This window comes from Brachycentrus maculatus, unplaced genomic scaffold (genome assembly GCF_059751285.1).
Source record: "Brachycentrus maculatus isolate JH-2025_06_01 unplaced genomic scaffold, ASM5975128v1 h1tg000589l, whole genome shotgun sequence".
In the NCBI taxonomy this organism is placed as follows: domain Eukaryota; kingdom Metazoa; phylum Arthropoda; class Insecta; order Trichoptera; family Brachycentridae; genus Brachycentrus; species Brachycentrus maculatus.
This window is the reverse complement of record NW_028281329.1, coordinates 1,262,002-1,289,412: the sequence shown is the minus strand read 5'-3', so window position 1 is coordinate 1,289,412 and position 27,411 is coordinate 1,262,002. Positions and strand designations below refer to the sequence as shown.

The following is a 27,411-nucleotide window of genomic DNA, read 5'->3' as shown; positions in this document are numbered from 1 at the left end:
TAGCATAAATTAATAAATTAATGGTATTATTTGTCATATTTGCAACTATTTCATCACCGAAAGCAATGAAAATAAAAAATTCAGGTGACTAAATTTAAAAAAAAAACTAACAAAAGAAAATGCAATAATCTAGGATCCTATTCAGGCAAAAATATTATATATCCATGTCATCTAATCGAAAAATAAGCACGTTTAAAACTTGTGAATTACCATTCAAACAGTCCGAAACCGCGTGTGGTTAATAAGTCTCAGCCTCGGCAAGGTAGTACTTAGGTACATATTGGGAAAAAAAGAACACACGTATGACATTGACTGCTGTGGAGCATTAAGTTCTGATTTTTGCTGCTTATAAAATATCACAAAAATAAAAAATAAAATAAAAAGTCCAACAGTGATACCATAAGTAATCGAAAAAATGCGTTTCTGATTCAAACATCCAATTTTTGGGGACAACTAAATAATTTTTAAAAAAACCTTTTTTTTTACTTCTACAGTGTCACATTTAAAATTTTGTTTTACATATCTAAGGAACGCATGAAGTCCTCTGATGTGGCTTGTTCGTAGAATTTTTTTTACATTTTCATTATTTTCAACTAATTTGAAAAATGATAAAAAGAAGATAACATGTATATACTCACAACAAGAAAGACAAAAAACTATTTTACGATTCCTGATATATGAACTTTTGAGCACCAACTCATTATTTTTTCTTTGCACTATAATGTTTACCCTTTTACCTCCGTCGGCAACAAATTAAAAATGGAAGGAACCATATATTGAAGTGTTCTACTTCCATATTTATTTTTTCTCTTGGAGTTTATAACCCTTTGTTGTGGGTGTATGAAAGGATTTGTATACTTTTAACTATTTTATATATTTTTTAAAGGAACACCTCGCAAAGATTGTAAGGATAGGGAAGGTTAATGTGAAAAATACAACACTCAGACCAATTGAAAATAAATCTTGAATTTATTTTGAAATTGGCGGGAATCGAGCCCTCGAGGTTAGTTTCGTAGTCCAGCGTCTACACCACGGCGCCTGTCAACTACTGTTGTAGTTAGTTGCTTAAGATACCCATCCACAATATTCCTCGTTCGACTTAAGTTATATGCTCGTACAGTGATTTTGTCCGCCTCCGTACTGTAATGGTCAGCACGCTCGGCTACAATACTGGAAGTCCCGGGTTCGATTTCCACGGGGGGGTTAAAAAAAAAATTGTGATTTTTTCACTCTTATGTTTATTATATATTACCCTGGACTGGTACCTGAAGCGGAGATCTGATCACCTTTCCTTCTTGTGTTAACAATCAAGATAACACTGTGTTCATATAATATAATGCCCTATGCACCATCGGGTGCAGATAAAGGTTTGAAGAAAGATTAGTAAAAAAAAATATAATGGAAAATTGCAAATTTTGTACCATTTTTATATTTTTGTTCTCAAATAAGTAATAAAGTTAATGTTTTGAAACTAATATGACATTTCTCATCGTGAAAGAATATAAATAAATAATGAATGTTAATAAAAACACACCCTTTTACAACATGTTTCATATCCAAATGACAGATCTACTCTTGAGTTACTTTTTATTTGGCAAACGGTCGACCCCAAAGACTAAGTGGAAAGACTGTTCAAATCAGACAGCTTTCGGAATCGCTAAAATTATACGAAAATGACGCTTCGTTAATTATTCGTTGTTAACGATAAATAAACGACTTAGACATTGAAATATAGAAGCCACCCACTGATGTAATTATACCAGCCCGCTATATAATATTCTTATACAGTAAAACCTCGATATAACGGACTACTTGGGGGAGGGGTGTCCGTTAAAGCCGAAAGTCCGTTTAGTACTAAAAAAGTTTAAAACTCGACCATTTTTTAAAAAAACATTAACACTCTGTTTAGATGTATTTAAATAAACAATATAAAACACAAATCTATTCATAGTCTACGGACACTCCTGGTGATTTGATTTTGCTGTTTGATATCGACGCGGTTGCTGCGGTAATCCTGCTTTGAAAAATGTATGTTTTATTTGCATTTTTAATATCAACTAACCAACTAACCACCACGCCGCTTCTCCGCAGGGGTGGGCAGAGAGAATAGAACGCCACACCACTCTGTCGTTATCAACTCTTACATTTTAATCAACTCTCTAAAATTACGAGAATGTGTATAATATAGTTAAACTTCATTATGTGACAATTAAATAGTAAAAAAAATGGTATTAGATCGTCGATATGTGATCTTACCGCTGATAAATTCATCTTTGGCAAGGTAAGAACACTTGTGCCCTACACGGAATTTTACTGTCTGGCAGTCCGGTTAGCATGAAAAAACGGATGATTGGCTTGTGACCTCCAGTACGGTAGCTAAATACGCTAACCACTACACTACTGAGGCAGGCTTTTAAAAAAATTAACAGGATGTTTTCAAACCTTATATAAAAACTAAAAACATTTTTTTTAACCACTTTTTAAAGATAATTTTTTTCTCCAATCGGTTTCCGGTTTTTGACATTTGACCGGATTATTGTCCGCTATATCCGAAGTTCGGTAAATAGAGATACGTTATATCGAGGTTTTCCTATATTGTGAATTCTTGCTTGTGAGGTAAAAATAACATGAGATGGGAATTATACGTTAAGAATGTTGAATGCCAAATATGTCATTTTTTTCCTTTTTCTTGAAATCCTGCAACAGGAAGGATTTCCGGTTCATTTCATTTTATTTTCTTATTTCCAGGGAAGTATGCAAACACATCCGCAAGCTCTCAGCCATGCCGCCATTCTGTGTACCGAATTACCACAAAATATTCGACAGCATCTCCGTAAGTATTTTTCTGGAAAACATTTTGTATTTTTATATGAGCACAATGAACCTTAATATTACATGTATAAAATGTAACATTCTTACATTATCTATTGATAGCTTCACCGTAGTGCTGTGGTCACCAACTTTTTTGAGAAAGGGCCAGATTGAATGATATTTTCTTAAACCGGGGAGGGGGTGCATGAAAAAAAATTGTTTTCCTAATACTCGTATCTAACATTTTTTACATTGCATCCACTACCCAATCGAATAATAATTTATGAATTTAAATATGTACAGCTGCCGTGAATTCACAACCAAATAACAAATTTCTTTAAAATAATATATATATATGTATATATATATATATATATATATATATATATATATATATATATATATATATATATATATATATATATATATATAAATATATATATATATATATATATATATATATATATATATATATATATATATATATATATATATATATAAATATATATATATATATATATATATATATATATATATATATATATATATATATATATATATATATATATATATATATATATATATATTATATTTATTTATATTTATATTTATATATATATATGTGTGTGTGTATATTTATATATTCTTTAAACTCTTATCCACATTCAATGTTGCAAAGGGCACTGCATCATATAAATGCAGTGTGATCTTGACCATTTACACACAAAGGAAATGTGATCAGCGCTCTGCCTCAGGCGTGAAATATTAGAGTGAGAAATCATTATATTTATTTGACCCCCCCTCCTTTGAGAATCGAACCTAGGATCTCCAGTAGCCGAGCACGCTGACCATTACACTACGGAGGCGAACAAATTCTATATACCCGCATGAAAATCTTTGCAGGGCCGGAATCGGCCCGCGGACCGTATGTTGGTTACCACATTCGTGTATGGTTAGCGAATTTGTCGTTCGGACTTCCATCGCTCAGGACTCGTGTTATTTTGTTTCCAGGCAAGCGTATCTTTTAAAGGTAGCGATCGTTAGGTTTAACGAAATTTGAAACCGCTATTTCATTTTTATCTCAAGTAAGAAGTTTATTGACATAGAAATAAAGAAGTTTGGGTATCTACGCACCTGTCATTGGCTGATTTAAGTGTTCATTTGAGACACTGTGTAAACTGTATAATTTTTTTAAGTTCCATGTTTCATATCTATAGACTTCTTCATCTACTTGTTTTGAGATAGCAAATAAATATTGATATATGGTAAATAACTACTTGGTGTAGTGATAGTCATTCAACAATTGTAAATATTAATTGAGACACACTCAAAAACATTTTTTTATCTATTTCTTTAAAATTAAGAGAATTTGAAACAGTATATACATACATATTGGAGAATAACGTGTGTTGTGTTTGATTAATATTCTTACAACATTTTGAGTGTGTCCAAATACTGGGAGTTATTTTTCATATTAGAATTTGAGTTTTTCGGTTGTCAATAATAGGTAGAATTGTTGAATGTCACACGTGTGTAAAGTGATCACTTAAACCAGCCTTGACGGTCGTCAGCCTCGTAAATGCCCAGACTTCCATATTCTTCTTCATCTTTGATGAAATGTCAAAAATGATATAAATGTTCTTAAATACAATTTGATTTGATTTGTCCGTCATACAGTTTAAATCTTTATCTTCTATTAATTAAAAAGGTTGGACTCTCTTTTGAAAAGAAAACGATAGTCCATTTATTACTTTTTATCTACGTTTTGAAGGATACCTAACCAAAATTAAAACGAAAAAAATAACAACAATTTTTACTAGTTGCTGACAACATGACGTTTTGGCTCGTAGGCTTTTTTAAAAATATGTTTAAAATATATCAGTAAAGACTTTTCACGAGTTTACCCTCAATTCTATTTTTTCTGTATTAGAAGTGAGTTGGCATTAATATGCATTATTCACAATGTGACATTATCAATTCTGACATCCTCGAATCACGATTCCAAATATTCATGATTTAATTTCCTTTCTGTTATAAAAATCCTATAATAAAGATATTGCAGCTTCTTCTTGTTATTTTAGGCATGGAATTAACATAAAATAATAAAAATTATATTCATTCCATACTAGGAAGTATTGTGTGAATCCACGTGGATAGAAAAATTTACAAAAAAAACTGAAAAGTCTAAAAAAAAATTGAAAATATTCCCTCCTCCCTTTCCCCTTAATGTCTTCAAAGGGGTGTTTTTTTCTTTTCTTTTAAGGGTTGTTTTTTATTAGTTTTTTTTCATGCATTTTTTCTCAAAGATGTTTCATACTCATTTTTTATATTTGTTTTTTTTTCTACATGTTTTTACACTAAATAAATTCAAGTCTCATCATTTGAACCCCGATAGTACAACAATTTTTGTAAATCAATCTATCCAAACACTGTTTCTTGTTTATTTTTCCTTTAAAAAGTGGTAAATGTCATACATCTACCACTTTTTAAAGGTGGTATATGGTATATGTATGATATCGTGGGTGCACTGGCAAAAACCCTAAACTCGAAAATATGCTATTTTGACTTAATAATGCATATTATAAAGTTTTATAAACTAGCAAAATACACTAAGTAGTTTGAAATGTCATACATATGTTTTTTTTAAAGTAAATTCAACTTTAAGTTTTATAGCGGGTATTTTATTCAGGCTTTAAAAAAGAGGGATTATTCAAACAGAGATTATTGCCAGAATACCCACGATATAGTGTTTTTTATCACCAATCCATTCAAAAAAAGTTTTCAGTTTTTAATATTTTTACAAATATCAATCCCACATTTTATTTTCCTTTAGGCGGAATTCACAGTTCAATATACGTGTTTATTTTCATAAAGGATTTATTTTATACTCGACACTGTATTTCTCTCAAATCTGAAAATTCAGTCGTTATAGGATTTCAATTCCTTATTGTTGTTATATTTTTATTCATTATTTCCAACGGAACTTATGTTTTTATTTCGTATAACACATTGTATTCAAAGTTAAGTTAAAAATCACAAAAATAGGACTTCCTTTGACTTGTGATTTATCAAAAAATTATATTGTTACAAAATATGTCCTTGGTATATAAGACTGAAAAAGAAACTTAAAGGCATAAAAATATTGTATAAAAGAGCTATATAACCATTAAAATATCATATTTTGAACGTTAACTTTTATATATGAAATAAAAAAAATATTAAGTTAAAAAACATTTGTGTTTTAATTATTTACAAAAATACTTAATAATTTCGTGGCATTTCGGTTCATAATTAAAAATATGTATCAAATTGTAGTAGAGTGTAATACCCTCGTTTCCGAATAAAAATTCGGAAACGAGGGTATCAGGCGCTTTCTCGAAAATCACAATTTTCCTTAACTCTGAACAAACTTCGTTCCTATTTTTGTATACGAAGTAAGATTCAATTTGTAAAATGGTCTCTCCTCTTTATTCCATTAAAATAAAATGTCACCAACATCTCGGCGTCACTTGACTACGACCCTTGCACGCACTTGAATGTCAAATATAAATAGGTAAAAAGTTCAGCAAATAATTCTACGAAGTTGAAAATAATAGTTCAACGTTATATATTGGAGGTGCGTTGTTTATGAAAGTAAAGCATATAGCAAAGTTAATGTAAAAAAAACATATCACTTTTAACGCTTCTTTGTGGGTTTAAACATTAGGAACGGTGCTTACATTAAAAGCATCTCAAATTATATTCCTGACATGACCTTAAAATACCTTTACAAGGTGAGATGTAGCACAACCATATTTAATGCACTTGAAGATATAAAATTACTTCTTTCAAAAATTTTAAAGTCTGTTAAAGCGTTCATGATAAAATATTCATGATAAAAGTATAATACTGAATAATTTTACGAAATGTTGTACAATCTTTCACAGGCAAACCTAAACGGTGATGTTATTGAAAAGGTGGATGAAATATATCTCGGATGTGATTTAAGACTCGAAATTAACGTTGTCAGCAAACTTTGACTATGTCTTAAGAAATCGAAAAAATCTTGAGAGAGTATAAAAATATTGAGTACTGGTTAATTTACAAATATGACCTAAATTCTCCTTATATTAATTATTGCTTTATACTTAGCCAACAAAGGCAACCTCAAGAAACTACAAGTGATGTTAAATATAGTATGTCAATGAGAGTAATACGATTACTTCAAAAGGATAAATATAACAGGATTGAAGAAATGAGAAAAGTCCTCTTTTGGATAGAAATAAAAATAAAATCACTGCTAGTTTTCGGATATTCTGGAATATTCTAAACTTTTCCAGATATTCATTTTACATTTTTTCCAGTTGGTAATGACCATTTAAAATTAACTTGTCTCATTTCTCCCGGTCTTCAGAAGGATCCGTCATTTCTGGACACCAGCGTCAATAAGTGTGCCATATCTCGACGAATCAGGAATCGGGATAAATAGAAACCCCAAAACGCTAAGAATAAATGGCTTCTTTTTTCTTGAAACCGAATGAAACAAAAAATATACATTACAGTTTGTCATTCAATATTTCATGAAAATCCTTCGGTGTCTTGAAAAGCAAATAAATTTGAAGCCATTATAAAACGAATTTATTATAATTGATGTTCGCTTGTTGCCGCGTTGCTTTTCCTCGACAAATTAGAGCAAATTGTCTTGGTGTCTATTTCTTTAAAAATGACAATGTGAAATGTAAAACCGTTTAAAGTAAGTTATAACGTTTTTATTTTGACAAAATAAGCTTTTCTTATTTTTTTTATAATAAACGCACAAATTCAAAAAATTTATTTATTTTATCGCACGATTTTAGATATGATATTAAACTTTATATCAATGCTATTTCGTATCACAAAATACTAAAAATTTACGAACAAAAGTTGTACAATCAATTGTGATTTTTTGACACATAAAATTTAAGGTTTTTTTTTCATTATTCTGCATTAAATTTATTATGATTTTCATGGAAATAATATAATTTCCGCAAAATAATTAAAATTTTAAACAATCTATAAATGAAACAACTCGAATAAAACTCTAATATTTTATGTAAAAATATAGTAATGAAGAAATGCGGGAAAAAACTTTCACAATATACATATAATAAAAATAAAAATAATGAATTAAAAGGGTTACCTCATTGCGTGTTTTATAGTTAATAATGTTCTTAAAATAACTTCACATATGCATTAGAGTTTTTTTAACAAGAACTTTTTTATATTTTAAGGCTCTTGGAAATACCTTTATAGTATATAAAACAATTTTAACAACATTACGATGTATATAATAATAATAAAACCCTTATCCGCACACCAATGGTGCATAGGGCACTGTTTCATAGAAACGCAGTGTTATCTTGATCGTTTACACATGAAGGAAAGGTGATCAGCCCTCTGCTTCAGGGTAATATTGAATTAATATAACAGTGAAAAAATCACTTATATTTATTTTACCCCCCTTGGGAATCGAACCCGGGACCTCCAGAACGGTAGCCAATCGTGCTGACCATTTCACTACGGAGGCGGACAAAACAATGTATAATTACAATGTATATTTTGAAAAAATCTGTAAGCTATATAAATATAGTACGTGCATCGCAAATTTTAATTAAAATTAAAAAAATTTTCGCTCTCAATGAAAATGTTCACTTTGTAGGTAATAACAGCATTAAATAATTATTTGAAGTTAACTAAAGTTTCAGTAACGTAATTAAATTATACTCAAGATATAAATAATTATGACTGGCTAATTAATAAATATAGCGACGATATAATTAAATTTACCACTCCCCTCACCTTTTTCAGTAATTAACTACCTAGGGATTAGCCCACAGCCCCTTCTTAATATTTAGTCAGTCAGTTACTTTAATTAAACCAATTTTACTTTTAATTATACATAACCTTGAATAAAAAATACAGGGGGTTGCTTTTTCCCCAGTACCAATCAATTAAGGTTAAACTGACAATCGTAGTTAACAAACCAATTTTTTCTTTGACTAAATTTCTCAAATTTATCTGGCTCAAACAAATCTGTTTTTTTTTTGTTTTTTTTTTTTGTTTATCTGTTTGTATATCTGTTTCTTTTGCAAAAAAAAATAAACTTCAATTACATCATTGTACATTATTTTGAATTGAAATTACTATGAGAATAATTATAATTTATATTATTACATTAATAAAATATAAACTTTATAGCTTTTCCACATTTCTTTTGTTTGACCAGTGACCGGGGTTAGTCATTATCAACATCATCAGACTGGTGAGAGACTTGAAGAAATTCTAAATTTATATATTTACTCGACAAAGCAGGATTAATAACCATGGCCAAAACCGTGTTGGTTTGTGGTCCCGTGTTAAGTGTCGCGGACTCTTAAGTCAGAGTTTCTCGGTTCGAATCCCTCTACCGCAATTTGATACTTATTTCTAACAATAAGCCGCTTAGGCTCACAGAAATAGTATGAAATTGAAATATCAGTGAAAATAATAAAAAACACGAATATTTCTCATTACTTAAAAATAAAATGATTTAACACAAAAAATCAACAAAATAAGTTCAAATTGAATGAATATTAGAAGTGTATTAAAATAATAATTATAAAACATTTAACTTATGGTAAGGGTTTTTGTGTAAAATTTAAAATCCATCCACTAAAATCCATTTCTGTATTAAAAAAAGTATATATCAAAATACAAATCTTAATTTTCAAACCCCTGTTTTTTTTGTATATTAAACATATAATTTTGTCTAGCCTCCCACTTGTCTGATGGTATCGGTAATGGCGAAACCCGACAAGTGGTAAAGTAAAATAAATGTGGAAAAAAACTGTATAGTTATTTCATTATATAAAATATAGTTCCACCAAGAAATATCAATCTTAAACTTAACAAAAAAGGGTCAAAGTATTTTTTCCTTTTTGTTTTACGCGCTATTAACCTTACTACCTTTGACTATCCTAAAAACTGCTCGCAGTCAGTTTTGATGCAAGTAAAAAAAAGTTTCAAAGACGGAAAAAAATAAACGAGAATTGTGATCCCTTAATGAAATTGTATTTTTTCTTCATTCTTCTTATTCGCTTACTTGGGTTTGAACTCACGTATTAAATAAAGGCTGCTCCACTGTTATTTTGTAATACTACTAATGCAATGGGCTTGGAAAATATCTATATTGCCTATTCTTAGATACAACAGGGTGACTTTATTTGGAATATTGAAATGTGTTACGCAACGTAAAACGTATTTATTTTTCTCATTAAATTTATATACATATAGATATATGCAACGCAATTTTTATGATATTTCAACATTGATGAAGAAGAATATAGTATTTTGAAGTTTGGGCGTTTACAGGGTTTACGACCTGTCAAAAGCTGATTTAAGTGATCACTCTACAAACGTATAACTGTTTAAGATTTGAATACACTCAAAATATTGCAAAAATGCATAATACATATTTGCAAACATTTCTTTTGACATGTTTGCAAAAAGAAAATTTGTAAATTTCAAAATTATGGTATGAACCAATTTACATTTATATATATATATATATATATATATATATATATATATATATATATATATATATATATATATATATATATATATATATATATATATATATATATATATATATATATATATATATATATATATATATATATATATATATATATATATATATATACATACTATACATAAAATAAAGTAACATAATCTTATTCAACAATAAATGGAATATCGTTAAATATTACGAATTGATATCATTATTTTTATTGAAGAGATAAGTTGCTAACATGTGCGCCTTAAGTGACGGTAATTTAAAAGGGAAAATTACTTAATAGTGAAGGAACGCAAGGGGTGCTTATCCTTTTTTTTGTTTTTTATTGATTTTTCGATACATAGCGAACTCTTAACAAGATAAAGTAATATCTCCAATATACTGTTAGATTTTATCAATCGATTCCTTAAGAGGGCTTGTTTTATATTATTGTACGATGAAATGGAAAAATAAAAATACAGCGTTTCATAGATTTTCTTATCACTTGTCTGATTGACAACATCAAAAGTATTTTTTTATGGAATACAATAAAATTTTCCCCCCAAATATTGATCGGGTGATTTGTTCAAACCATCTAGAGACCCCTTGAATCTATAACCAATATTATCGTATTCGTCTCTTTTCAAGAAAAATGCCTTGTGATTGAAACATCTTGAAAGCTAACTTTATCTGATATGGGTACACGAAGATAACTTCAAAAAACATTTTAGGAAATCCTTTATACATTTCACATTTTATGTATCATCAAAGATTATCAAACGAAAAATATATTACTTTAACTAGAGCACTTTAAATAGAGCACAATACTGAATAAAATTAAGGCAAATTGACTTGCCCCTTTTTTTTCTTTCTGCAACAATCAATAACACAAACTTTGAAAAGCAAAATTAACGATTTTAAAAAACACATGAATGAAATTTGATTGGTGTTATTTTGTATATTTGTTTTAAATAAACCATTTTCATTTGTGAATCAAGAGTTCAAGGTAGAATAAGTGTGTGAGAAAATAATACGTTGGTACGCCCCTAAGGAACAAATCATAACTTATTTTATTTTATTTTATTCCTCAGTGGAGGGAAACCCATTCTGGGTACTTAACGCGTTGATAATTATTACGGTCTGACATTCACACAAAAATAAAATTTTGAAAGAGAGAAATGTTTTTGTATAAATGTCGGACCGTAATATTTTGATTATAATGACCTAATGATGGAATGATTCCACACTGGTAACCACGAATAAGTGTTTATCAAAGTGGTATTACACAAAGCAAATGATGAATGATAAGGAGAGTGTTATATTACCATACCACAAAGTTGACAATGCTTTTAATGTACAAAATATACTCAACACGTTAGTTAACTATTAAAACATTTTTCACAGGTACCAATTGAAGCAGCTCATCTCTACGATGCTGTTATGATCTATGCCAGAGCCTTGACGGAAGCCTTAGAGAGGGGTGAGGATCCGAGAAATGGAACTGCCCTCTTAAAGAGAATCCTTTCCAGATCATACAGATCTATACAAGGATACGACGTAAGGATAAATTTATCTTTTTTTTTAATATTTCATTCATTCAAACCCTTTTCGCACCCAAATGGTGCATAGGGTACTGCATAATATAAACGCAGTGTTATCTCGATCGTTAATACATGAAGGAAAGGTGATCAGCCCTCAGCTTCCGGTACCAGTCCAAGGTAATATTGAATAAATATAAGAGTGAAAAAATCACTTATATTTATTTGACCCCCCTGGGAATCGAACCCGGGACCTCCAGTACGGTTGCCGAGTGTGCTGACCATTACGCTACGGAGGCGGATAAATTTTAAATATCCCATAGACATTTTTTAAATATACCATAGAAATAATTTTTCTTAATAAGACGAAAAATATAATTCGCTTTCAAGAATCAAAAGGTTTATAATGATGTATAATGTCAACGTGCAGCGAATAAAATAAAATATGAACTTTAATTGGAAGAACCTTTTTCTCCTGTATACTAATAGGAAAGCAAATAAGCCTTCGGGCATTGAATAGTATTTTGATGTTGGAAAATTACGTGATAATATTTGCAAATGATGTTCCCTTCTTGTGTCTTGTGATTAAATCTTAAAATCTGTAATATAAAAGGAATAAGCTTTGTATAATAATATTATCTTCTAGAATAAAAGTCTTGTCGTACTCATTATTTATTCCACTCGCTGTCTACCGTAAAAATTGCATGAATTAAATACAGCACATTTTTCTTCTTTTATCATTCATAGTCTTATCGTGAATATCTAAGACCCTTTTGCGTTAGCCACCATATTCAATTATGGATATTTTGACTCGCCAAAATGTTGATTGGTTATATGTATTTTAATCTTTGATTATGTATGTATGATTATTTTTCTTTATTATGTTATACTTCTTAATAAAAATTTATGTAACTCGTAAAGTTAAATTTTCCAGTGAACAAAGCGCGTGAACCAATTGCAAGAAAACCAAAATTTAAAAAAATAAATTATTTAAAATGAACTATAAAAGAGAAAATGCGTTGGCATTAACGCTATGAACATTAAATTTTGATAATCCTTTGTTAAAAAAAAATATATATATACATCGCAAAAAATTAACGACCAAAATCTGAAAGTAGCGTCGAATGTAAGGGATTTCCCCGTCAGGTTTATGAGCATTCTGAAATTTCACGATCACATAGAGGTGGTCAGTGGTAATGCATTGAAAATGTTAGGATTTGTTCTGCGCACTGCCAGGATTTGAAAGCACTTATCGAATGACCGAATCATAACTTTTAGTAAACGACGTTCACGAACGCTGATCCGTTCATTCACTGATACACTACTTCACCGATTCACTGGTTCACAGATTCACTGATTTTCACTTTCGTGTTTCACTGATTCGTCGACTCGTTGATTGGATTAATATGTTGTCGAACTTTTGTTGGTCGTAAGCTGTCGCCATCAATAAGATTTGCGATTTAATACAAAAGAATTCCTCAACAATTTTTTGTTCTACGAGATTATTCGACTGTAAAATAAAACGAAATGACAGAACGACTGAAAAACTCAGTCGGTTAATTTAGGTGATACAGATTTTCTGATGCAGATCTTATGAATGACCGGATCTTACCTAAATCTAATGAGCTCATATTTTAGTTAAAATTATAGTTTTACTTTTAACCTGTAAACAAAAACGTTTGTTAGTTTTCGAAACTACTCATAATACTACTGTATAAGTTTTATGTCATGTGTTTTGGCATAAAACTTATAAAGTGATATTATACTAATGTTTTATTTTTAAAAAAAATAACCAACATGTCATTCCACAAAGTCGATGCTGAATCAATAAATAATATGGAAAAGTTATGTGGAAATATTGACATATTTGTTATTTAAAATATTATTACTGTTTTTAAATCCGTCATTCATCTTATTTTATTTTTTTATCAATTCTATTTTCTGTGTTCATCACCAGGTCCTCATAGACGCCAGAGGAGATGCTGAAGGAAACTTCACTGTAGTGGCACTTTTGGACGATCAACAAGTAAATGGATCCCTCAGGATGAGTATGCAACCAGTCGGCTACTTCCGTTATGGAGCTAATGGATCCGGCGGAACTCACGAGCTTCCGGTAAATGTTTCTTTTTTAAATACATGTTTTTGTAAAAAATGTAAAAAAAAATGGATTTTTGCATCTCATTAATAAAATCGAAGTGGTAGGTTACACGAATCCGAATAAAAACAGCCAAGAAGATGCTTGTGTGAATGTTGCTCAGCAAGGAATATTATTAAGTAAAGGTAAAAATTATTGGTTTTCAGTAGTAGAACTTTGAAGATTTTACTCAAAGTAATGTATTTTTTAAGGGAAAAAAGTAAAAATGCAAGTTAAGAGATTATACATAGTATGAAAAAGATATATCCTACGTTGTGGTATGTCATACCATAGTTCAATACAATATATGTAATATAATTGTAATTTTACAGGAAGAAACAGATTTTCCTTCATTCCCCATTCCTGTTTTGTTTATAATATATTTATTACGTTTTTACATATTCTCGTATATTAAATTATGAAATTTGAAATGGAATTTAGGATGTATATATTATTATTCACAATTATTATATACAATTATTCTAACGTTATTTGATATTTTCCCTTTATAAACCCCCATAAAACGATCGAGTTCTTGGCAACAAAGCCCTTCAGACAATTATTCCGTTTACAAAATGAAACTACTTATCGTATTTCAAATCTGTCAAATTTGGAATGTATCAAATTATACTATTCAAGGTCTTTAATAAAATATCATTATAATATAAAGATGCCTCGTGTTCGGCATTTCGTAAAAAGTTACAGAATGTTGTCTTCAAACGATCATTTGAAAAAAAGAATCACTATTTTAATTAAATATTTTGTTACATTATAATTCAGTTAAGAATAACATTGGTACAGATGTTGTCTATTGTTTTAGCACAGCTCTTCATTTCTTTGAATATACATATATAAATATAAAAATATATATACATAAAATACATGTTACCTGATTTTTACAATACCCTATGTATATCCTATATTACACATGAAAATCAGAAGAACAAAAATAAAAATAAAAATTATATATCAGTATTAAATATAAAGACGATTTAATTTTAAAATTTGAACATCTGAAGTATCTGATATTCGAACAGCAATTTTATCAACGTTTTTTCAATATAATATTATATTCTATATTTTTTTTAAATAATGGTATTTACGAATTGAAATTCACGAATAAACTTTAAAGTATCGATTTTCAGTTGGATCAATGGGTATAGGATGAACTTTTCAAGGAATCACCTGCCTGAAGGATAAAATGACAAAGAGGAATTGTCTTGGGGGTTTGTGGAATGTCCTAATTTCCAAGTGACTACGGCTTTTGCAACACCGCTTTTCATAATGGGGGATGAACTGTCAGGGGATCAAACAAGTATATCACAACTTTGAGATATAAAAGGGAAAAAAATCCTTGTAAGAGGTACTTAACCAAAGGATTTTTAAGCCACTTAGAACATTTTATTTTCTCGTAACGTCGTAACATTTGTTCAAATTATCTCAATACTTAATTCCACAAAGTCCTTATAGCAACGAAAAATCCTTTCACCGTTAAGGTAATCTCTCGTTTGTTTTAAATGTTATTACTGTGGCGTGAAATAAGTAATAAAACGATATACTTAAATACATATAAATAATATACATACAATACATACATTCGCTGTGTCCAAATATACCATAGAATAACTGAGTAAATTTACTACGGGATTTTGATCTTCTGTAAGGATTTTTTACAGGGTTTATAAGGATTAAAAGGTTTATAAGGCGTTTAAAATGGAAGATTATATCATTTTAGTCTTTTAAATAATACTAAATTAAAACAGGTGACATAAAATTTAAGTGATACTGTTTTAGCAAATTCATAAATAATTTTAAAAATAAAGCAATAATGAAACAGGCTTTTTTTGTGTGTTTTGTTTAAAATAACATACGCAAGGAGAAGAAGCAAATATCTAGATGTGCTAAAACGTTTTTTAGTCTCACGCCTCTCTGCATGATGCACATGGTAGCACTCACGTTTCTCATAAAATAACTTGCTAGTTTAGCTCTGCTAGTTTAACTTTTGCCGTTGATCTTTAATTTTCTGTAGTTGATTCCATTACGTTTTGGTGAGCAAGTGTTTGTGTAGTATTGACGGGATGCCAGAGCAGGATATTTAAAAGAAATGCGTACTTACAGTTTGTTTATTGATATAAAATTCTTACATGATTTGATAATGATTTGATATTAACTTATTATAATTTATCTAATTGATTATTGAACTTTGAATGAAATATGAAGCTACAATATACGTTCTTTAACAATCAAGCGATGGCAGGCGATTCTCGCACCCGCTCTCAGGTTGGCTGCTTTTGTTGAATCCGCTCAGTGTTGTCAACCTGACAGTAGCAGTATAATTCAGTGTTGTCAACCTGACAACACCAAATGGCGTGAACAGACGGCTACAACGTATTTGAATTTCATTATTATTACAATTTGTAAATATATAGTTTTATTAGTGTTATAACTTGGAATTCAAAAAAATATATTATAGACCCTTTATTTCAGGTAAACAATGCGAGCTCCCTAATCCGAACGTAAATAGTGCAATAGGGTCTTTCAAATTACTGAATGTTTTATAAAAATTAGAGAAAAAGGAAGGATTTTGGTTTCGAAAATGCTCTTTAATTTATATTTCGCAGTTGCACAGGAGAATGTGACCAACTAACAAAACGTAAAATGTTCAGGAGGGCCATGTAAAGTCACTTTTGCTTGGCAAGAAAATAAACATCAATGCAGTTAGTCATTTTTAACAAGTCAATTTATATTACTTCCAAGCTTAAAATCCTTTGGGATTTTTGCAGGGCAATATTAAGCTAGTGAGATATCAAATAGTCAATGATAACGTTTTTGTAAAAAATGCACTTGGTCACTTTCTCTTGAATGACTACGATTTAGGTAATGAATGAATAAAAAATATTACATTTTTATTTTAGATCAATAAAATCACTCATCGGGAATATTATGTATTTATGACTTTTTTATATTTAAACACTTTATTAACCCCTTAATTAGTTTTATGTCATTACACACTAGTTTCGAAAACTAACAGATGTTTTTATCTACTGGTGAAAAGTTAAACATTACTTTTCACTTGTAGATGAAAACATCTGTTAGTTTTCGGAACTAGTGTGTAACAAAATAAAACTCATTTACTGGTTATAGAAGCGTTTACTTATTTTTTTTTTTAAATATGAATATGTCATTCCACAAAGTAAATGCCGAACCAATAAAAAAATTAACATTTTTTATAATTTTTTAAAAAATATATGAGTGCCTATTTTAAGTGTTTTTTTTTTAATATAATTATGTAACTTGAAAAAATCAACAGGAGTTTCTTTACGTGGACCCGTCAAAGCCCATCCAGTGGGTAAGCGGCACGGGCCCCCCGAGGGCGGAGCCCGCGTGCGGCTTCTTCGGGGAGAAGTGCGAGCGCGCCCCGGACTGGCGCCTCCTCGCCGTCACGGCCTTCGTGGCCCTCACTGTCATCGTTGCCGGAATCTTCCTGCTCAAGTAAGTTCTCCACCTTAATCGTCTTCTCTCATTTCTCTATGGCTGCGAGAGATGGTGCCTATCTGAAAGAGATAAGAATAATGAAATAAGAAGCTAAATGCTCCATATATTTATATATATATGTATATATATATATATATATATATATATATATATATATATATATATATATATATATATATATATATATATATATATATGTATACACCAGCAAGATAATGCTATATGTTCTAAAAGCACGATTACACAGTTACATTGGATGGCAAATACCAAAGGAACAAGCTGGTTTTGTGAAAGGAAGAGGAACAAGAGAGCAGATCCTCAACATCCGCCAAGTGATCGAAAAAAGCCGAGAGTCCCTGACGCCAACAGTTTTATGCTTTATCGATTACAAAAAAGCTTTCGACTGCGTGAAGTGGGAAAGTACTCATGGAGATGGGAGTCCCATCCCATTTGATAAAACTCATCCATGGACTTTATGCCCAAAGTAAGGCAATCGTAAGAATCAATGACATAAACACTGCAAGCTTCCCCACTGAGAAAGGTGTAAGACAGGGATGCATACTCTCCCCTGACCTGTTTAACATCTATGGGGAATACATCATGCGCAGGGCTCTCTACGAATGGAATGGAGGAGTGTCCATTGGTGGCGTAAAGCTGTCCAATATACGATATGCGGACGACACAACACTTCTGGCCAAAGACCCAAAAGAGATGGTAGATCTCCTTAAACGAGTAGAGATTGAGAGCAAGGCACTGGGACTAGAGATTAACCAAAGCAAGACCAAGATCATGATCATTGATCGATCTAAGAAGTTTGGTGATCTCGGGAACTCACTGGAAGATTTAGAGATAATAAATGAGTTCCAGTTCCTTGGATCTCAAATCAGCAATGAAGGAACTTGTGAAGGAGAGATTAGACGTCGTATCGCCATCGCCAAAAGTGCCATGTCTAAGCTAGACAAAATTTGGAAAGACCGGGGTGTGAGTAACAACACCAAGATGAAGCTTGTCAGGAGCTTGGTCCACTCCATTTTTCTCTATGCTGCTGAAACATGGACTATAAAAGCAGCAGAAAGGAGAAAAATTGATGCCTTCGAAATGTGGTGTTGGAGGCGCATGCTCCGAATTCCATGGACAGCTAGACGCACCAATGAGTCCATTCGCCAGGAACTACGCTTGGATGGCTTGTCTCTGGCCAATATCTGTACCCGACGGATTTTCCAGTTGGACACGTTGCGCATGGCAACGAGGATAGCCTGGAACGACTAGTTGTGATCGGTAGCCTGGAGGGAAAGAGAGGGAGAAGAAGATCCCCACACGATGGACCGATCAAATTAAGGCAGCAGCAGGCACCTCAGTGGTTGGAGCGCTACGTGCAGCGCAGTCAAGGGATAACTGGAGAAGAGTCATTGCTTCTGCAAGGGTCACAACCCTCAGCAATGAGGATTAAGACGGAGAAGAAGAATATATATATATATATATATATATATATATATATATATATATATATATATATATATATATATATATATATATATATATATATATATATATATATATATATATATATATATATATATATATATATATATATATATATATATATATATATATATATATATATATATATATTGTATATAAATATATATATATACATATATATATATATATATATTTATATATATATATATACATATATATATATATATATATATATATATATATATATATATATATATATATATATATATATATATATATATAATGACAAACCCTTATCTGCACCCCAGTGGTGCATAGGGCACTGCATATAAACTCAGTGTTATCTTGATCGTTAACACATGAAGGAAAGGTGATCAGCCCTCCGCTTCAGGTACCAGTCCAGGGTGATATTAAATAAATATTAGAGTGAAAAAGTCACTTGTATTTATTTGACCCCCCCCCCCTGGGAATCAAACCCGGAACCATTACACTATTTAGGTGGATTTATATGTATTTCGTTATTAACATAAATTGTAAACATTTATTTAAATTACAATTTTAAACAATTTTTTGCAAAGACCCACCAAGCCACGTTGTGTGTTTCGTCGGTGGAGTTCTTTTTTAATACATTTTTTTTATTATTTTTAACGATTTTAACCTAATATACACACAAAAAAGAAAGTAAAAATAATCGTAATGGTTTGAATTGGATATTGACGCATCTTGCTTAGATGAAATGCGATGACTCAGCATTTTCTGCAAATGTCTGTGCACTGTTCTGTGTCCGTCTGCTGTGCTGGTCGGGGTTGTAGAGGCGTTTGTGCACCGGCCAACGTCGGGTCGGACTCAAATATAGCTGGCTAACTGAACTAAGGTTGTGGTCCTGTGGTTATTGTTGCGGACTCTTGAGTCAGAGAACCCACTCTACCACAATTTGATACCTATTTGATTAAATAGAAGTATTTTTGTAAATAATTAAAAACCCAAATATTTCTGTTTTAAAATAAATATATAAAAAACTAACTACTTATCCCTTTCACTGCCTACACCGGGGTTTTTTTGGGGAATTCGGTGGTGGTTCAACAAACTTGTATTTGTTTAGATTGGCAGTGACAGGGATATTGAAAGCCTTGAAATGTAAATTCACAGTAAAATCAGGACACAATTTTGTTTCACATTATCTTTAAATTTCGCAACTAAATTCATAACACAAAAATAAAATTTTATTTGCAAGAGAAGGTCTGTTAGGAAGCGTAGATGCTTCTGTATCAGATCTGGGAATGCGGTGGAACAGCTTTCAATAATAGTTGAAAAAAAGGAAACTCAGCGATCGTATCCACGCAACTGTGAAGTTTTGTACAAGTATATTTAATATATATTCTATATTTTAATATATATTTTTATATATTTTTAAACTTGAGCGTTTTTTTCTAATTCATTTGTCGAAGAGAGGATTTTCGCTCTAATAATTTTCAGAAAGATTTCATAAATTTATCTCTAATAACTGATTTCTATTATGCTTTTTTATATTATTTTAGAAAGAATTTGAACTTACATCTTTATTAGATTATTAGAAAAAGATATCAAGGACATTTTTAAAGTTCCCTGTTCAATAATATATATATATATATATATATATATATATATATATATATATATATATATATATATATATATATATATATATATATATATATATATATATATATATATATATATATATATATATATATATATATATATATATATATAATACATAATATATAATATACATATTTAAATGCTTTATTGTACATAAGATAGGGTTGAAGGTAAAAGTACGCGATCAAATTGTTGATTATATCATATGCTCGTATGCATAGCAAGCCAACATATAGATAAATATAATATAAGAAAGACAGTAATTTTTAAAGGTCTTGAAATTGAGTATTATGAGTAATGAATATTAATCTTACCTTTATAACCTGCGGCGAACAATGTTATGAAAATTGTTTGCCAAAAATAACGTGGATTGGGGTGAGTGTTTTGAAATATTGTACTTTAATGTTTTTGACAACATATTGTTTTGAACGCGTTGAATAACAACGAGGTACTTACAGATAGGAACCGAAAAATAAAGAAAAACAAAAGTTTGTTGTACTGTATTTGTTTTTTTTTAATGTAAAATAGCATCGTAATCTCGTGTGATGTTTATTCTGCTTTTTATTTGAGCCATGATTTGATACTGAAACATTCAGTTTAATAGGTAGATATTTTTGACATTATTGCTATCCAAATGATAGTAAGAAAAATATATTAATATGGGCTAAAATATTTTAGTTGAGCTAAAAGACATGCGGTCCACCAAGCATTTATGTGCGACCCTATACACATTTATTATCAGGAGCTTTATTTAATAAATCTGGTATTCTAAATTTCTTACAATCTATTTCAACTTTGATACACAAATAGTAATACCCGAAGACGATTGTCATTATCATCCACATCAGTTCTAGTATAAGAGTGTTGCTATTGCACACGCTCGATTTATTCCAAAAAACCAATGTTTGTCAGACAAAAATAAATTGTTTGTTTGTTGTGAAACAGTATGCTGATAAGCGATATGAAGTGTTATTATTTTGTTTTAGTTCATACTTTTTAAATCTCAAAATTGATTTCTGAAGGGGGGGTATTTCATGATTTTTTGTCATACCAATATGGTGTTGCGGGCAGCGTAATGTGGACCCAAGAAAAAAAAAGGTTGAGTACCACTAAACTAATTCAAAGGAACTTAGTATGAGAGTGAAAATTCTTATTTTTTAATTCCCGATTTCGTTTAATTACTTGATTTTTTAGAAACCAGACTAACTTAATAAAAATAGATTTTCTCCAATGTGATTTCAAAATATTTAATAGGTCTTATGGTTCACCTGCTTGAAATAATAAAAATACTGGTAAAACATGCTTAAAAGCCCTGATCAACTTTTTCTTTAAGTATATTTTAAACTTATTTACATAATGTTTATTCAAAAGCCTCAATCTCAAATAACACCCACAGCCTGCCAGTCGCCTCCGTATGATTTCAGATAAACTCATACTAAAAAAAAAATATTTAAATATGAATTAAATTATGTGGTTCTGTAAAATGCGTAACATTTTTAAGGAGAAAGAAATTATTCAATGTAATTTTAAGACAATAAGAGTATTTTTTTGTGAAGTCTGCGGTCTTACGTTTCAGTGTGTAAAATTATAAAATAGGGATCTTAAGAGGTTTTTTCCTACAACCACTTCATTTTTAAAGTGGGTATTCATGGCAAGTATTCGAAATCAAAGTTACGTTTATTTTAGATAATTGCTCTTTTCTCCATACTGAACAAATATTATGAAAAGGTTTTTTAAATCAAAAGCAACAATTCTCACACTTACTTGCCCATTGCCTTTTGACCTCACTTCACCAGTAATGCAGCCTTCTTGCCTCAGTAAATTTACACTGGTCACAGTGACATCGAGAGCCATTCATGGCACGACTATTCGAGTAAAGCCTCGTTTTTATATTTCTTTCTTCTTATACATCCGATGATCTGTCTATTCCGTTATCCGTATCTTGTTATGTGGACTATCTGCTGTCACGCCATCGATCGCTTTCGGCAATTGCGCTTAGAGCAATTCGGGCCAGTCTATTTTCTTGCATTCTATTAACATGTGCATTCTAGAATCGTCTTTGCTGTCTTCCCCATCTGATTTTCCGAACTTCCGTGTTCCTTATTCGAACTCTTCATATGTTTCCGGTTATGCACCTCAATGTCCTACTTACTGAAGTTCTTAGAAAAAATTTGGCTCTCGCTGTGTATGCTCTGGTCTCTATCCCATATGTGGCAATCTTACACTTACATGTGTGTGTATATATATATATATATATATATATATATATATATATATATATATATATATATATATATACACCATAAAATTGAATAATACAGAATAAAACTAATTTTATTCCTTTTAATATCGATGTGATTGAATCATTTATTTTTCTTTCAGACACTACAGATATGAGCAAAAATTGGCTTGCTTACTCTGGAAAATCGACCTCAAGGATATCACAATTATCCCTACAGAAGCTGCTGACTCTGTTACGAGGAATAAAAGCGTGGTAAGGACTTCTTCTCAATAAAATTTAATTTACTACATATTTTGAACGTACATGTTAAAACATTGGATTCTCTCCTACGCGCACCCATTGCGCACTAAGCTTGTTTACTCTGAACTCACTTACCAAACCTTTTTTTAATTACTCAACGACTTTAAACTAGATAAACATTACTAAAGGTTCATTGTTTTATAGTTTTTTTTTATATATATACTTTTTTAAATAACTTACATTTAGTGGAAAAATATAAATATGTTTGCAAAATTAATTCATGATTTTTTTTTTCATTTGGTCTGGGTATTTGTGATGTACTTTGCATACTTACCGTGCATATCCTTAATATCCTACCTCCAAACAAACCTCTAATAGTAGAGGCTTTGCAGGTTATTATTTTCATATTGTCCTCTCTCTCTCTCTTACCATACTTTCAATACACCCTGTATATTTTTGAATTATTTAAGACATTTAGCGATTAATCTTCAAAACAGTTTTTCTAGTCTTGTAATCGTTTTTTCAAGAGTAAAATTCATTCAAGCCAGACTTTTCGTTACTTAGCAGGTATAAGGTTTTATATCTGTTATTTATAAACCTCGGGGGTTGATTTTTTTCCAAAACAGCGTCGGTTTCCAATTATTTTTATTGGATAACTTATAATAATGTTGTCAGGAATACGTTTTTATCTTACACGTCATTTACTAGTAATTTTACTGGTAAATCACGTGTAAGACAAAAAACCTTTTAACACCTCCTCTGCGATGGTGGGTCTGATCAGACCCACCATCGCGGAAAATTATTAATTACTTAATAGGTAATTTTTTTACGTCGTTTTCCTTCAGTGTAATCGTTCTTCAAACAATTACCTACAAATTGAGATATAAACAAAAATTATCGGACCAGATTCGAATGAGTTATTTAAAAAAAAAGAACAAATAAAAGATCAAAAATCATATTGAGTAAGGTCAGTTGTTCGCTATCAATGTGTTAGTGTGCCGTCTGCCGTGCCCTCGAACTCCCCAAAACAAAAGCAAACATTGTCAATCTTTGGCGATTGATTCTGTGTATTGTTTTTTTTACATTCGTTTTAAACTGATTTATTTGTTTACTTGTATGAAAAATACTAAGGATCACGTTTAAAAAAGTGTAATTATTACATAAGTTGTTAATATTTTCATAAATTGATTCGGCAGTTACTTTTTGGTAAAATCTAACCATTTTTAATTTAAGTTTTACTTAGAAAATACCACAAATAGTGGTAATATATAGTATACAATAGATTTATGTATATATACAACACCGACATACACAAAGTTACTAACTTCAAAACTTCACAATAAACTGTTTTATGTTTGAACAATTTCTAGTTTTTAAAAAAAAAATCTTTACGACACTTTACCACAATGAATGGCAGGAAAAAAATAAATATCTCATAACGAGATTGGACGACTTTTGGACAGTTCTAAAATTGAAAGAAAAGTGAGAAAGTAGTGTAGATGACAGTGATTTAGAATTCAAAAACCTTAGATACAGAATTTTAAAGTGAAACAGAAAACTTGGTTTTGTAAGAAATGTCAGTAAGTGATGAAGACATCGATTTTAACAAGAAAAGTAGCGATTGTCTTCTGATTTTTTGATAATAATTTACTTGTCAATATTAAAATTAAATTTGTTACCTATTATGTCTAACGAACTTGTATATAAAAATAATTTATACCCAAAAATTAGTTTTATTTAGTACCGTACAAAATTATATTCATAATTTCTAAGACCCGCAAATCTATGTAAGAAATGGCGAACATTAAATGAATATTTACACCATTTTGGGCAATTCTGTTTATATTTTTCAATGAAAAATTTACCATTTTCACTGTATTTAAAATAAATTTTAATTGCATTATGGACAAAAATTTATCTTGAATTATGAACTCAAGTCAAAATCCCAGAATCATTTTGTGGTTTTTGGAGCTAACCGCCACGTTTTATATTTGAAGATAACAAATAAAAGTTAAAAATTCTATCTTTTATGATGTTGACTTAAAATATAGTTAAAAAATTAAAAACACAAATTATTTGAATTCAGTAAAAATAAACATGTTTACAACCACTGCTTCATGCCGATCATGCCTCACGCGGATGCGACATGCTACGCGGTGGTAGTTAGCAGCTGCGCTCGGTCGAGTTCGCATGTAAAATGAAACCCTTGGATAATTTAAATTCAAAACTATCAAAAACTTGAAAATTCTCATACAAAACTTATGACACATTATCCTATTGCTATGTAGCCTATTTTGATTAATATATAAAATATAAAAACCCGACAAAAAACGTCTAAAAGGCGATTTCTGTACTGGGTCAGATCAGACCCACCACCGCTGGGCGCGTTTTGTTTGAGGGCATCGCGCTTTAGGTGTTAAAAAAAAACTTAATAATACGTACCAAATTACTCTACGACAAAATATTGTGTAACACAAGATTGTGGCACGTGTTGTTCGTACTTTCTATTGAAGTCCAAATTATTAATAATCTAGATTGCTTTATATAACATTTTTACTATATAGGTACCTACTTATATTTTTCGTCTCTTTAATGGTAAATATTAATGGTTATTATGTCACTCATAAATTTCTTCAATATTACCCTGAACCTTTATGTTTGTCCGCCTCTGTAGTGTAATGGTCAGCACGCTCGGCTACCACGCTGGAGGTCCCGGGTTCAATTTCAAGGGGCAATCAAATAAATATAAGTGATTTTGTTCACTCTAATATTTATTTAATATTACCCTAGACTGATACCTGAAGCTGAGGGTGAGGCACCTTTCCTTCATGTGTTAACGCGATGGGTGCAGATAAGGATTTGAAGAAGAAGAAGAAAGTAAATTTATTAAATATCACCCTGAACGTATACCTAAACCATAGGAATAATTATTACCTCACCATCGTATATCAAGTTAATAATCACGTTAGCTTATTTATTGATTTGGCGTTTAATTTATAGAACTCCATTTTAATTTATGTACTAATTTTTAAATTGAAAATAGATTTTTTAGTCTACTAGGTTGCATTTTATTAACAAAAACACATAATAAATTAATATTGTGACAATTGTTTCGCCTAGTTATGGCATTGTCACAATGAGCTATAACTAGTCCAAAAGCTTATCTTAAGAATCATAAATAAACGTATCTCGACACACCCATCCAATAAGCTATTTACAAGCTATATGGTACTAGACGTACGGCAACTGTTCATCAAGGAAGCACTGATTCACTTCTGGAATAAAATGAAAAAGGTAAGGACGCAACAAATTATTCGAACCCGGGCAGCATTAAATAAAAACTATATTGGCCCAGCCGTTAAAACAAGTTTTGTCATGCCTAAAGAGCCGTAATACATATAGTAAATGTATATATGAAATAAATATGTATAATTGAATGTATCTATTATTATGAAATAAATATATAAAAAAAAAATTAAAAATTAAAAAATCGATAATCAACTAAAAAAAAATATTATTTGTTTTTGTTAATAAAATACAACCTAGTAGAATCAAAAAATCTGTGTTTGATTAAAATATTAATACATAAATCACGTTAGCATCAATATAATGCAGTACCATTTTCGGGTTTTACAAACAATTAATTAAGTTGAGATAAAGACATGTTATCTTTTATATATTGGGCTTTAATGTATTATTTTTGGCACATTTAGTCGAAGAATAAATTCATGCTTAAATTATGATTTCCGAAGGTTTCCATTTGGAAAATAACAAATGTGAAGTCAAGTAGATACACAAGTTTACCTTTCTCTTGTCGCGATTTGAAACGAACCTCCCAATAACTTTATTACGTAATATAGAGGCTTGAGATACGAGCGCCGACAGTCGTTTTCTCAAAGTGCTATCACGAGAACTTTCTTTGAAAGGATGGTATTCAGGATACCTACATCGATAACAAAAAGTCACGTTTTAAATTTACACGTAAGTACCCGTGATAAATCAGCTAAATTTGAACTACTTTCTGCCTAATATGAACGAATAAAAGATGTTGGTAAGCAACCCCTTCTGAACCCTGTCTACATCCACTTATGTTCACACATACATAGATGGCGCATAGGGCACTGCATCATAAAAATACAGTGTTACCTTTATCGTTAATACACGAAGGAAAGGAGATCAGCACTCCGCTTCAGGCAGGGTAATATTAAACAAATACTAGAGTGTAAAATCACTTATATTTTTATTTTTATTATTTATTTGACCCCTCCCCCCT

The 27,411-nt window shown here is 30.4% G+C and overlaps 1 protein-coding gene across 1 annotated transcript in view; it reads left to right on the top strand.

Annotated features, from left to right (window-relative positions):
• Window positions 1-27,411, top strand: part of LOC148301253 (guanylate cyclase 32E-like) — a 155,013-nt gene that overhangs the window by 92,123 nt on the left and 35,479 nt on the right. The window contains exons 8-12 of the mRNA XM_088273586.1: window positions 2,749-2,833; window positions 11,771-11,923; window positions 13,862-14,017; window positions 17,349-17,530; window positions 23,039-23,150. Coding sequence (XP_088129712.1) covers window positions 2,749-2,833; window positions 11,771-11,923; window positions 13,862-14,017; window positions 17,349-17,530; window positions 23,039-23,150 — 688 coding nt within the window. The remainder of the gene's footprint in view (window positions 1-2,748; window positions 2,834-11,770; window positions 11,924-13,861; window positions 14,018-17,348; window positions 17,531-23,038; window positions 23,151-27,411) is intronic.